At 30.3% G+C, this 15,053-nt stretch overlaps 2 protein-coding genes across 3 annotated transcripts in view; one reads left to right on the top strand and one right to left on the bottom strand.

Annotated features, from left to right (window-relative positions):
• LOC106681951 (small ribosomal subunit protein uS3) overlaps positions 1–4,153 on the bottom strand; it is a 5,999-nt gene extending 1,846 nt beyond the window's left edge. Inside the window, exons 1-3 of the mRNA XM_024363662.2 lie at positions 4,001–4,153; positions 1,685–2,004; positions 456–643 (exon numbers count right to left, since the gene is read on the bottom strand). Coding sequence (XP_024219430.1) covers positions 456–643; positions 1,685–2,004; positions 4,001–4,036 — 544 coding nt within the window. The 5' untranslated portion in view covers positions 4,037–4,153. The remainder of the gene's footprint in view (positions 1–455; positions 644–1,684; positions 2,005–4,000) is intronic.
• Positions 4,154–9,335: 5,182 nt separating this feature from the next.
• LOC106681952 (isocitrate dehydrogenase [NAD] subunit gamma, mitochondrial) overlaps positions 9,336–15,053 on the top strand; it is an 85,768-nt gene continuing 80,050 nt past the window's right edge. The window contains exons 1-2 of one of the 2 annotated variants that reach the window (XM_067046583.1): positions 9,336–9,495; positions 9,644–9,700. In XM_067046583.1, the coding sequence (XP_066902684.1) occupies positions 9,415–9,495; positions 9,644–9,700 (138 nt within the window). In that variant the 5' untranslated portion in view covers positions 9,336–9,414. The remainder of the gene's footprint in view (positions 9,496–9,643; positions 9,701–15,053) is intronic. The other variant, XM_067046584.1, reaches the window with a different exon arrangement.

Raw genomic sequence — 15,053 nt, 5'->3', positions numbered from 1 at the left:
TAAAATATTAACATATTATAGTTTATGAAAATAAATAAAAGCAAATTAATTTTAAAAATCTTTTGCTATTTCTTTTTTTAATCAGGACCTTGTGTAGGGATATTAGTATATTAAACTCTCTAATTGTATATTTAAAGATTTTAGCAACATAATTTATATTTTTTCACCGCATATTCCACAGGTTTTCATTGTAAAAAATTCAGGTCTTGGGAATAATTAACTGGAACTTGTTTGGTAAGTGGGTCTTTTTGTGGACCCCTATGACTACCCAATTAGAATCAAACCCACATAGATCCAAATAAGACACTTTGGAACCTTCACCCCAGCCATCACAACCTCATGTTGTAATTAATATTTAATGAATTGAAGCTTACCATACTTATATAACATAAGTATGACAAATTATTGAAACTTACTATTCTTAATTCAGTATTATTCTTATTATAATAAATTACCTTGTCTTAATAAAACATGACGGGTTGCTGAATTAACGTATTCGTTACATGGGTCACCACTGTGAATCATAAGGCCATCAACAAACTTCATTGATTTTGCTCTTTGGCCTCTAAGTTTACCTGAAACGACAACTTCACAGCCCTTGGCTCCGTTTTCCATTATGAATCTTAGTACTCCGTAGCAAGCTCTGAAAAAAATAGTAAGATATCATCATTTACAAAGTATAAGATAAAAATAAGTATCAGGCCTTATTGCAAGAAATAAAATTTATGTAGGCATCATTGATAAAATATAAAGCAACAAAATAACTATATAGTACTAAGTAATCAGTAAAAACAAAAGCTTAATTTATGAGTGTAATCATGAGCCAATGAAATTATTCATTTCAAAAATTAAATGAGAGGGTCAATTAAAATAGTTATTACGATTTGAGTTTTCATTTGACTGCACCCGAACCATCTTCCATTTAATATAACACATGGTAAATCAGCGATCTTCCAATAAAATATCTTATTGACAAAAGTTTTATTAGAGGTAATAATCAAGAAAGCAGCCTGAAATATTCTATTTTAAAAGTAAATAAAAATGTATGGTGAGGAGACCAAGAAAATAGAGAATTTTTTGGTTTTAAAGTATTCAAAAAGAAAGATACCAAGAATAGATCAGAATAAAGACAACAAGAAACGGCAGCAATACCAGAAAAACAATAAGATTAATTTAATGATAGCCTTTTTTATAAAATCTAGAACAATTATTCAAAGCGCCAAGTGTTTAAAAGAGATGGATGATAACATATGAAACATTTTCCAGGGCATTAAAACAAAAAACATAATGGTTAAATTATGTAATAGATAAGGACACTCAATAAAAAAGTATTATTCCAAGTTATGTTATACCAAAGAGTTGAAATTACATGTGATGTAACCAGATACATGAAGAGACATAAAAATATTTTATTATAGTCTGCAACTGATGTAGGAGAGTAAAATTAAACTGCATTTAGATAAAATAATCATTAACAAGAATAAACACAGAATAAATATTCACTCAGTTAAATGACTTACACATATTGAAATCTGAAGTAAATGTAAAATTTGAATAACAGATCACAGTTACTTATGATAATCAATCACTTAACTTAATTTATGAAAGCTATAGTTAAACATTAAAGGTGAGCTAGGCTAGACCAACTAGGTTTTAAATTATTAATATTATTTGGAAAACATACCGACGGACTGCTAAGCCTCCAATCAATTTGTACCTCAAGGACTCAGCTTGAGCAATAGCACATAAACCTCTAGTTGGAACTTTTTCGGCATAAAGATCTAAAGACTGTGGTTGGAAGTTGAAGCGTTTCTGCACAACAGATGTCAACTCCCTTATTCTTCGGCCTTTTTCACCTAATACACTTTGCGTACGGGTTGCCATTATTATAATTTCAGTCCTACTAGGAGTTTCACGGACCTCTACACCAGAGTAACCTTCTTCAGCAAGTTCTCTGGTGAGGAACTCATTTAGCTCCGCTCGGAAAACTCCATCTGCCACAAACTAAAAAAAAAATTTTCTTTTTAAATTTAGAAACCAAATCTTTTAAGAATACAAAAATTTAAAATAATTAACAAACCTAATTTCCACTAAATTTAAAGAACATTGCCACTTAAATTTTTGAATAAAATCATTAATACTGAGACTAAATAATAACCACTTAGACCAACAATATTCTAATTTGACTTTCAATTAGAAAATGATTGTTAAAAAATCAAAAGATTTGTAGTAATACCTCTTATGACATTTTTTGTACCACATACAAAACAAATTTTAAAAACCATCCTCATCCTAAGCTCCAGTTGTCCTTTTCTTAAATTTAGTACAATAATTATACTTACAGGGCACAAATCGGTATTGTGAAGCCTCCGTATTTCCAGGTAATCTTTTTTTTTTTAAACAAAATATTTTAGCAACACCAATAATTAGCATAAAATAAACAAGCAATAAGCAATAGAATAAGATTGTTACCAAGATTATGTCCACACTATACTTGTGGTATACTTTCTCATTAATTTGGAATAGATACTCCAGAAAGATCAGTTTTTGTTTTTTTCTCAAGACAAAATGCTACCTTTTCATTGTGATTCCATATTAATCAAACTTAATAAATATTTCCACATGACAAAATTTATAAAGATTGACTGATTATTAGTAAATTAACAAAAAAGAAAGAAGTTAGACAACAGACAATTAACACAGTCAAAATTAAATAGAAAATGGTCATAGTTTAATGGGAGTAAGAAACTGTAATTCTTTAATATCACAAAAAGCCATAAAACCAGTGTGTCCACTAAAACCTTTATACAGAATTCCCAGACTTTACACAGACATTTTAAGGAAAAATTTAGATTGTACATAATAAAATGAATTTTCTTAACATTAAGAGGGTTTAGACAATGGTCATTATAAATTTTCAATATAAAATAATTTATTCTAACAGTCAAATTAAACATGTGATTGGTTGCCGTATGGTACATCAAGAAGATCGAAGTGTGAATAAGAAATAAAAGAAAATGGAGGAAACTAAACAAAAAGATACCACTATAAGATACTTCTCACTGCTGTCCATATGATGTTCTAAATAATTAACTAAACCATTAGACACTATAGTATGGGACGAAGAGACTAACCCCTCCAAAATGTAAGGTCCACCAGGCCAATTAGGTATTAAATTGAAATATACTATTGAATAAATTAGTTACAGTATACATAACTATATGCTAAACACTACATATATACATACAGAAACTAACCACAACAAAGAGAGTATAAGATGCAATACCGAGATATAGATGTGGCACAGATCAAGATTGTTTTATTAATGAACTAAAAACCAAAAAATTAACAAAAACTGAGCAATATGTATAATCAAAAACACTTCTGGTAACATATAAATAGACAACACATTAATTATATTTTGTCATGTTAACAGTACATCATGACTTCAATCATTCAACAAGTTAAGCAAACATTTCTGGTATAAAAACAAATAATCCGATATTGCTCAGCTGAACTTGTGAATAATCTTGAAAAAAAATAAATAGTTAGAAGAACAGCTAAGTTTATAGTAAACAGAACTACATAATATTAACTAAAACAAAATTAGATTCCTGAAAAAAATCTTTTGGTTTCAACGGTTAACATTAGACATTATTTCAATATTTAATAGACTGTAATAATTAACATGTTCATAAGAAATTTCAGAATTAAAAACATCAGTCTAAAACAATCAACTAACTGTATGGACAAAATACTATTAAGAAATTTTGTCATAACAAACCTAAACAAAGCATAGGTGTACTAAATAGTTTAAATTACACTAATGCTTAACTTAAGTCATAATCAAAACAACAGAAAAATTAGATAAAGCATAGTAAAGAGAGAAAATATAACCTAATTTCTCAACATGTGGTTGGCATAATGATGAAAAATTAATTTCTCATTATTAAAAATAGCTAATAACAGTTTATAAAACATTGTATCATCTCATAATTACCTTCTTCTTCTTCGATATAGGAGTAGCACAAGTCATTTTATCAGAAACGTGAAATACCGCGTGGTCTATCCACTCACAAAATGGCTTAAGGAACAATCTGAGAGCATGGAACTATGTTCAGTGACGAACTGGTCAGCAATGAGGTAGGTACATGTATGGTATATACATGGTAGGTACCTTCACGAAAACATGCTTTAAACTCCGCCCCATTCCTTTTCTTCACTTCGCGTTCACGATATGACTGAAAAAAAGTATTAGAAATTTAAATTAATAATTGTAATAAATTTTGATAAGAATGATTAGTAATTTAAAAGTATGTATGAACGACTAATATTTAATTTCGTCTCTAATAATATGACATCGGAATTTCTACAAATTACGTTTTTAACACTTTATTGGACAATCCCAAGGCGATGCTACTTAAATATCATATCAAGAAATCTAACAAATTTTATAAATAAGTATTAAATAAAGAACTGAATCATGTATTATATTTCTGTTTTATCAATCGACAAGACAATTGCAATTTATAAATGTTCATGATTATTTTAATGTTAATTAGAGTTTTTTTTTTATAATAAATGTTTAATTTTAGAACTACTTTAGGTTTTATAAGGTTATAATTTGAGGGAAAATAAAGTGTTACTTAGCAATGAGAGATCCCTACAATCTATTAAATATAATACACCAAACGCCTCGATTACAATGTAAATATTTTACGAAAATATTGGAATGTGGTGAGTGGAATTTTCAGACTACTCTATTCGCCAGTTGGTAATCAAACCAATTATGTCTCCAGAAACTTAAAATTTAATTTCAATTCGTACATAACGAAAATCAAATTTAGTTGTGATAAAATTACAGTATTGGACTAATTATTTAGACGAAATTATCTTTTTCTACTTTTTGTCGAACATTGAACTAAAAAAAATTCTCAGATCCTTTATCGAATCCAAAAACCAGTAATTTACAAGACTTTCAAAAAATGCGTAATCGAAAGTTAATAAAACTATTTTTTAAATTTATTTATTTAACATCAGCTCGGCCTGGCGGGTCTTACATGATTAATGTAAGAGTAACACTTTTTTTAACAATTGATTATGGGGGTATAGTCTTATGCAAAAGACACCCCTAACTATATACAATGTTATAAATTAAAAAAAAATTAAGATAAAATAATAATTCATAATAAAAGATAAAAGTAAAGTTAATAACAAAAGCAATGACAATTATGGATTTAAAAAAATAAATAATTGACTTCTAATGGAAAAAAAGAAAGTGAATTTAAGAAAAAGATGAAGAGAAAAAAAAAGAAATAAAGATAAAATGAAATTTTAGAGTGAAAATAACAGAACTGATAAATAAAGAATTTAGACAGGATGTCTTGCAGCAGCCTGGGCTTCAGTCTTCGAATTTTGGTTAGATTTCCCAAGTTATAGTTCACTGCTCCTTTAGCTGTAGGTAACTGTGAATGGAACTTCATAAACTTTTTTTTGTTTTTTTTTTATGTAATCCTTTATTGTCTTTATTTGTGATTCCCGATGCAATTGGCTGTTTCTTACAAACCAAGGAGCATCCACTGCAATTCTTACGACTTTATTTTGAGAAGACTGTAATCTTTTCCTTTTCATAAAGGATGCCGCTCCCCAGACTTCACAGCCATACATCAGGAGGGGCCTGAGAATTGTTTTAAAAATAACAATAGCTGTTTCTGGTTTTAATTTGGATGTTCTATTTTGGATAGGATATAGCATTGCTAACCTTGTGTAGGTTTGAGTTAGTTTGATGTTGATTCCTGGCAAGGCGGCGCAATAGGTGAATTCACAGGTATCTTACTGTTTCACTGAAAGGATTCCATTTTAAATTTTTATCTTTGAGGATCAGTTCTGGTAGTAAAACTTCTGAGAGTAAAAACTTTTTGAAGTACATTTTTCAATGTTCAGACTAATCATCCATTTATTGAAGTATTGTTCTAGTTCATTAAGGTGATTTTGCAAAGTATTTCTAGTTATTATTATGTCATCAAGTTGAGAGAACGCTGCTGTATTGTCAGCGAACATAGATATGGAGGTATGTGTGGACTGGATGATATCGTGAACATAGAAGTTGAACAGAATGGGAGAAAGGACTGAATCTTGTGGAGTACCGGCATGGATTTGTCTGGGGGCAGAATTCTTGTAATTTATTCAAGCAGAAGATGTTTTGCCGTTGAGGAATGAGCTCAGAATATCATATAAGTACTTTGGAGTGTCCACCCGCTTTAGCTTATATAGACCTTGATGAGTTGCTTCAATTCGAAACCGTTAATTATTAATTCTGATAGTCTTGCCAGGTGGTGAAAGTTTAAATTGCGTTACTGAAAGTGGTAATGTACTTTCTTGTATGTAAGCTCTTTCAGAACGCAATGGGTGAACATGATGAAGTTTACAACCTTCAACAACGTAAATATAGCTCATTAGGCTAAATAACGCAAGTACCCTAACATTAATTGCTAGCTTGAACGGAGACAGTAGTTTACAGGCCAGAGTGATGCACCTAAATCTGATTTTCAAGAAGGATGCACTTCAATATGATTTGAAGAAACAGAGCCTGGTAGAGCTATCGGAGGAACTTCAACAATAACCGATGAGACCCACAACCAAAGGAAGCAGATCTTAAGGGCAGTTATTATAGAATAGTAGAATGTACGGTGTGTGGCAAAGTAGAAGTAAGTTGAGATCACTGGTAGATCTTCCATGACATCTGGGTATCGCATGTGTTTACAGGACTTTAAGGGTTCCGAGTAAAGTTCCAGAGTTATGGAAAGGATATCAACCCCTGGTGTCCCACATGTGGAGTCCTTGAGACAGCTGAATACCTCGTAATATCTTGCACCGATATTGAATAACACCTTAGAAGGTTGTCAAGATATATCTGGGCATCTCCGTCCACGCCGGATCGAACTCACTCGTCCGATGAAAGAGGTCAATTACCGTCACCCTTCTTTGAACGAGTTCGTCTATTTATAAAAAGATGTGCTGGACCCCACGAACTTCACCTTAGGAAAGGTAACCACCCAATATCGGTGAGCTACTAGGAAGAGAGCATTAAAAATACCTGGAGAGCTGGACTAAGGAAGACTAATCAAGTGGTTCGAGAGTGAAAAAGACGCAGCCCTTAAAATGCGGAACCATGCAACGGGTTGCGCCAATAATGCCCTGATATAATTTTCGCCATAAATAAAACTGTTCCATATAACAAAATATAATCAATTATCTAATACCAGGCCGATCTGGTGGGCCTTACATGGTTAATATAACAGTTATATTTTTTTTAACGGTAGATTATGGGGAGTGGCAATAGTCTCGTACAAAAGACACTCCTAACTAAATACAACGTTGTAATTTTAAAATATATATATGATAAAATAAAATAATAATCCTTGTTAAGAGAGAAAAGTTAATTAAATAACAAAAATAACAACATTCGTAGACTTACCAAAACAAACAACTGCTCTCTAATGGGAAAAAACTTAGTTTAAAAAAAAGACGAAGAAGAAATAAATAAAATAGAAGTTATGTCAATAATAGAATTGATGACTACATAATTTATTACAGGATGTCCTGCTGCAGCCCTGGGCTTCAGTCTTCGGGTTGAGGTTGGGTTTCCCAAATTGTAGGTCACTGGGAGTGGAACTTCATAAATCATTTTTTGTTGTAATCCTCCATTGACTGCAATTATTCAATTGATAAATAATATGTTATTTGTTGGCAAGATAGCATTAGTTTCCTAGTGCTGTCGAAAATCTTATACGACTAAAAAGTCGAAAAGAGCAGTGCTGCCGATTCTCCCAACAAAAAAATATCCACTCATGCCTTGAAAATACCCGTTTTATCCGACTAATATCCGCCACATTACCCGCTCTTGGAGAATCGTTATAACTGTTACTGTTTGATTCTTACATCTATGATTGTACTGTCACAATCAGAAAAAGAAACATGTCATGGGCCTCAAATAGTCTAAATAGGCCTATATCCTAAAATTCAATATCTAAAGGAAAATAATAGCTCATTAGTAAAAGAAAGTGTCAAATGATGAACTGAAAAAACTAGTCGGGCGACTAGTGTGACATTGCACTAGCACAGCCACATATAACGTAAAACCCGAAATCTCCGATTCCCGATAATTACCTGCTAAGATGAAAAATAACCGAAAATCGGCAGTACTGTGTAAGAGGAAGAAAAGGATCATTATTGTCAGTGTTGCCCTGATACCCCTTCAGTGCTATTTCAAGTTGATTTTCAACAACATTTTCAGAGTTTCAGGGAAGTAATTTTTGTTTGAAAAATGAATGATGTACAGCACACTGAATGTATCAGGAAATATCTAATATCTAACGTCTACTCAATCCTAAATATACGAATAGTTCATTGAAATATGTAATCAGGTGGATATTGTTAATCCTAGTTAAAATTGAATTCCCAATTAAATCATTTTGAACTTTTTCAATAAAGTATAATTTAGTACTTTTTTCAAGTAACAATAAATAAAGTACAGTTGTAAACATTACTATTATTATTGCTACGCTGACTCACGTTAGAAGTACTATTAATGTTTATTTTAGTATTTTGGATTTTCTTCATGTGTAGCGTTTTTTTAAAATTATCTTCTAATCATCTGAACAAAGTCAAAAGAATTCTCATTCATTCCAATATATACATATAACTTAGTCGCATCATCAATCAGTTCCTAAAATAAGGTGGCAAAAACTCCTTCGCTTTCTCTTATTCGTATCACATGAAACTCGTTTTCGTTTTTTCTTTACTTGAATTTCTTTTTTTTCATTGTTAACTCATGTTTTGGAAACTTGAAAATAATGATGAATGGTCTAAAACTGGGGACAATGAATACTAATACGATGCTTAAGTGTGGGAATTGAGGGAACACAGATATCACTGATACTGAACTGTTACTGCACCATATGTCAAGTATATAATTTGATATGTCACCCCCTAATCGCATTCATTCAAGCTATTATTTTCTTCTAGGAGAGCTGGTCGAGCAAGAGGTAATGCGATGTCCTTATTGACAACTGATCTGAGTGATATGCTGTCTCTAGTGGATTTATTTTTTACTATTTATTTCCACAAACCAATAATGGTGGCAGAAAGACATCCATGAACTTACGACGGAATTCTAAGAGCAGCATCAAGTTTAGAGTAAGTTGATGGCTTGGCAACTTTCTACGATTCAGTTATCGGCTTTGATTACACAATGCAAAGAACAGTTAATGAAGTTATTAATCATCTTTAGAATTTATTCCACACTCACTGATCTCTTTGGAATGGTAGAAGCTGGAGTTTTTCTGGGTAACAGCTGTGCGTAGTTTAAATTCTTTCAGGGTTGAAGTTGGATCTTAATTTTTGAAAATTATAATGCCTGTAAAAATCTGTCGTTCACTGAACCAGCTAGCTAATAGTTGCCTTAGACAAACTAATATACAAGTCGCCAGAAATGTAATCATGTTTATTAACTATTTTAGTTATATTTTCAAGTTGTAGTATGATATATTTTTACTGGTATATCATGATTTATTCAATTAAAATGGATTTATTTTCTTGTTAGCTTTATATTTTGATTTTTAACGTTCTTTATTTATTTCAGGCATCTACATTGTCTGATTTTGATATTCAGCATAAGACCCCAGTAGTTAGGAAAGTTGTAAGTGCTATTTTCCATTTTTTTAAAATTGAAATTGAGCATTAAAGCAATACAAATTCTGCGTGTTTCATGAAATAGGAAATATTACATATAAGTTTTGTTGTTGGTCGGTTGTATGTTTATGCATTATTAAGTATTTACATTTTATCTTATACCTGTGTATTAGCGTAGGTTTTAATTAAAACTTCAATTAGGCGATTAACTTCTAATTTGTCCAAAAATATTTTAATTCTGGGTAGTAATTCCTGTTAGTACATCTGATTATAATTTGTTTTTAAGTCTTACAATGCCATGCATTGATAATTGCAGATTAATGATAAATGTCAAGTTGGTTTGTTAAAAGGAATGTTTAACCCCTTCAAGTATTCATATATATCTAATCTTTATTTAATGAACATTGTGGAAATAAAATAGCATTTTTAAGCTGATTCTTTTTTGTCCTTCCACAACCGGTCACAATTCCTTGGTTTTATAAAAGTTTAATTTGTAGTGATTTAGAATGAGGAAAGAGCCATAAACAGAGGGTCAAATTCACTTTCAAAAACACTCAGCACAACAGGTGGGTCTGAGGGATCAGTAGCGTAATTTATTTACTTAACATTCTAGTGAACTGAACTATTTTTTATTTTTAATATCTTTGTTATTATTGTTTAATATATTTATTTCTAATATCATAATCCATTTCCATACAAATAATTAAATAAGTGCTTTAATATACAATTTATCGATCTATATCATATAAATTGTAGACAATTGTTACTGTTTCCAACAGGCTGACCTGTCTTGTTTTGTGTTATAATACTTGAGGATAGGAGATTTATATTTAATTTGTTTGTTTGAAAACTTTTTAAGTGCTTTACTAACATGATCTTGGAAAGGTAAGAGAGAACAATTAACCCTGTGAATGTAACTTTTTGTTTATACTGTATGGTATTTATAAAGGGATTGTGCATTAAAGTGGTATGTCTCTATGCTATAGAAAAAATAGTTGTGAAAAATAAAGTTAGCATGTTGTCTGCCAATTTCCAAAGTTTGCGCTCTTACCTAGGACAGCGACTATGAGTTTTCTTGTATTTTTACTTGGAGATAACTTGTTGTGGGCGTTCTAGGCAAGATTGCTAATTACGAGTTTTCTCGCAGGTTGCAGTCAATGGGTTACAGATTTGAGTTTACTGAAAAATACCTGTGTTTTTGTGGAAGGGTTAATTAAGTGAATTAATCATTTACTAAAAAAAAATATATAAAGTGCTGCCAAGTACATATAAGATTTAAATTTTCCTTAAGAATTTGTCATCATACTTTAATTATCCTAAGCTGGCCAGGAATTCTGCAGTTGGGAATAGTTTGCTGTTTTCGTGATACCCTTCCAAGAGATTCTTCGGATAAGAAAAATTACTGATACAAAGTTGTTTTAAAATTAAATTTTCTATGATAATTTAAAAAAATCTCTTTCCATTGGCCCCTTGAAAAAATTCAACAAATTCTTTTTGGGTAAAAGTTTACCTCAGCTCCCCCAATATGGCCGAAGCCCATCTTTTCCGTGAGTGTACTGACGGTCCTGAAAGGAGCCGAGAGGCTCCAGAGGTGACTGATTCCCAGCTGCTCCTTTGAAAAATAAATTCCCGCAACTTCGACAGGGATTTTTCCTCACTAGAGGGAGTTTCTACTGGGAAATGGTAATAGTGAAATCCTCCACTACCTTCCCGCCACTCCCCTACCATTCAACTTCCTTCCCGTGTTATTTATTTTTATCTGTAATAATGAACTTTTTTTGTGAGTACTTATAAGTATAAGAAAATTGTTTAATAGTTAATCTGTATATAATAATAAGGTTCTCTTGAGCTGTAATTTAATAAGAATAACAAAATAGTTTAATAGTTAATCTGAATTTAATAATAAGGTTCCTGATACTTATTTTACAATATACTTTACAAAATCGAGAGATACTTTTTTTTATATTTTTATTCATACCTGCACCTGTCAAATACAAAACTGACAATCAGCGGACTGCCTGACTATTATATTAATTAAAGAAATGGTATATTAGTGCACCTCTAACCATCTTCTCCTCATCTATATTATACAGGGTCAACAATCTTCTCATAGTTTTATATTCTATATTTGTTAAAGAGGGAAAATAAAAAGGGAAGATGTATTGGGTTTAAAGGATAAAATTGTATTTAGATATATGGATAAGTAACGGGGAAAAAGTGAATAAAAAAAAGGATGAAAAAATAATGAAAATGTAGAAGCAAATAAAGTATTTGTTACAATCATTTATTTTAAATTTACTATACCGTACCTATTTATTATTAGGATCAAAACAATTATCTAACTAGGTATAAATATGACTTCAAAAGCTTAAATAGTTAGTGATTGTTTTAAAACTAATATCCATGGATATTATGGATATAAATTAATATCCATGGATAGCATTTAATATGACTTGTGGTAACACCATAAGTTCCTGTCTGAAGATAATTTGTTTTTTAAATATTTTTCCACAACGGATGGAAATATCAATAGAAAGCATACATGGGTTAATTTCATTTCCATTTGGTGTGTTAGACTCATAAGTAGAAAAAAAATCAAAACAAGAGGATAACTTTAATGTTTTTTTCCCAATTTATTTATACCAGATACCCAGTAACACAAAAATATAAAGAAATTATTTAGATAAAATACATCAATATAATTTCATACATATAAAAATAGGACAAAATTACAATAGTTGGGATATAATAAATATTACTTTTTGAGAGATGGTCGAGGGTATGGTCATTAATGATAGATTATCATTATTGACTGCATCCTGGACCATCTTCTCCTCATATTGAATCTACAGCCAATAATAAACACCTCGATATTATTTTGTACAATATAATTTATTCAAAAAGTAATTAATACAATGGAAAAGTTAATAAAGGTATTATTATGGTTAAAATGAAAACAATAACAAAAATAGTTTTAGTTCCTTACAAATATATCATTTAATATCAAACAAACACTCCTTTAAGTTAGACCTAGTTATTAATTAGAGACATCATATTAAAAACATACAAGACTTTGACAACAAAATTGAGTATGTCAGTTTCTATAGCCAAAACAAAACTTATTGACTTTTAATTCAACAATATATCACAAATTTGTACTTTATTAATTCTTTTGACATAATTCTCGCCTTCAAATTCATAGTCTACTGATGATAAGCTATGACCAATGATATTTACTTGATGCACAGTACAAATATATGGAGGATGGTGGCGTGAAGGAAGCTCGAGTTAGATACCCTTCTTGTGATGATTGAGTTTGAAATCAAGTTCTAATCTATAATAGGAAATCTAACATTAACTATATTAGTAATTAGTGAAAAATAATAAAACATCTAGGAATGATTACTATATTATTATATAAAAACACATGATTATATAAAATATAATTTAATGGTATGATTAAACTTTAGCACCAAAGCAATTTCAAGAACATGCTTGACATAATACTTAATCTTAATCAGGTACATTTTCAATTTGAGATATTAATTTCCTCATCGATTTCTCACCTCAAAAAAAAAAAAATAATAATGCACAAAATCCAGGTTTTGAATCATTTATGAAACAATGAACATTTTCCAGGTGATTTTTACAATAGTTTTGCTGAAACAAAAATTAATTTCTAAATCTATCGTGTTAACATCACAGCAAACTTTAACTCTTATCCATCATACTGTTGCTAGACAAAGTCAATGTCCAATGTTGATAGTTCAATAAAATGGTTAATTTCATAATTAATATTATCTAATTTATTAAACATTCAAATTCCAAGAAAATTGTATTATTACCTAATATAAATTTATTTACCAATATAATAAAGGTTATAATTTATTTTGAATATAATAAAAAAACAACAACACTTAATGCTATAATTAATATAGTGGAAGATGGCTGATTGACCATGACAACAGTGACAACTATTTGAGTTTTTTTACTGCACCCGGACCATATTGTATTTATTTATAATTAATATATTTTATAATAATCGATTGATGGTGTTGGCAATGGCAGATAACAATACAAAACATAAGATCTTCAAATTAAAATCAACTATTGCAGAAAATGGTTTACTCATTCCATCATTACTCATCATAAAAAATTACATGTGAAAGGAAGTATAACATTTAATTGTACATCCTGTAACAAAGGCTTTAGTGAAGCAGATGATTTCATAAATCATAGTTGTGAAGATATACAATATAGGATTTAAATGGGCATATAGAATGTTTCAGGAAATTTTTCTAAATCTCTATAGATTTAGCTAATAGAGGTAAAATTTAGGTATTTTTTAGTAAAATTATCTTTCAAATGATAGTTATATATTATAGCTATGCCATAAAATGTATACTTTACAAGTTATCCCAAATTTAAAGTTTTCTTTTCTTCAGAACATTAACAAGATTGATTCTGTTTACCAGCAATCCCCAAACATTTGTCACAGCACCCTTCTTGGGTTAAAACAATGTCTCAACAACCTTGTTGGGCTAAAGAATAATTTGAGGCACCACTGTCAAACTAAAAACAAATTGCACAATTAATTACCCTTAGAGCAGTTGAATTTGTAGGAAAAGAAGAACAGTGGAAATTAATTGTTGGAATGTACTGTATATTTGCTATTTTAATTTTTTTAAATATTTTGAGAAAGTAGTATTCGGTTGCGGCACTCAGCATAAACTTGGGGCACCTCAGAGTGCTGTGGCACCCAGTTTGAGGACCACTGCTGAATATAAAAAGTTTAAGGGCTTAGGTTAAAGGAGAAGACTTTGTGGAGCAATTTTCATGTGAAAATTATTTAGAGCCATTTTGGTTATAGAGTCAATAAAAAAAAATTAATTAAATTTTTTTTTTTATAACATTAATTTTATGTTTTTTTTTATGAACATTGCGCAGAAATTGCTTGATTTGCTACGTAGGCATTGTTGGGCCAAAAACTTGAAAAACAACAAAACCAGTCTGTCCATCTAAGAAATACTTAACATTCAATTTAATATTTTAATTTACAATACATAAAGATACAATTAAAGATAATTATTTATACGTACTTTTGTAAAAATTCCATCTATCTCAAATTAATAATCTGAACATCATTTTTGGTTTTATTGGCAATTCCAACTGGCCATGTAGGATTCGGCTAAGACATGCCTAGACCAATAAATTGGCCTTAATGTTGATGTTATAATTCGAGCGTGGGTAGCCCCGGGGTAAGGGGCATGGCTAAAACTTGAAATTTGAGATAACTTGTAAAGTATATATTTTATAGTGCTATGTTCTAGTAGCAGATTTACTTGGGATGCCAGGATAAT

Source organism: Halyomorpha halys, unplaced genomic scaffold (genome assembly GCF_000696795.3).
Source record: "Halyomorpha halys isolate HHAL.00 unplaced genomic scaffold, Hhal_1.1 Scaffold378.1, whole genome shotgun sequence".
Classification (NCBI taxonomy): domain Eukaryota; kingdom Metazoa; phylum Arthropoda; class Insecta; order Hemiptera; family Pentatomidae; genus Halyomorpha; species Halyomorpha halys.
The sequence above is the reverse complement of the archived record's forward strand: the minus strand, read 5'-3'. Positions and strand labels throughout refer to the sequence as shown.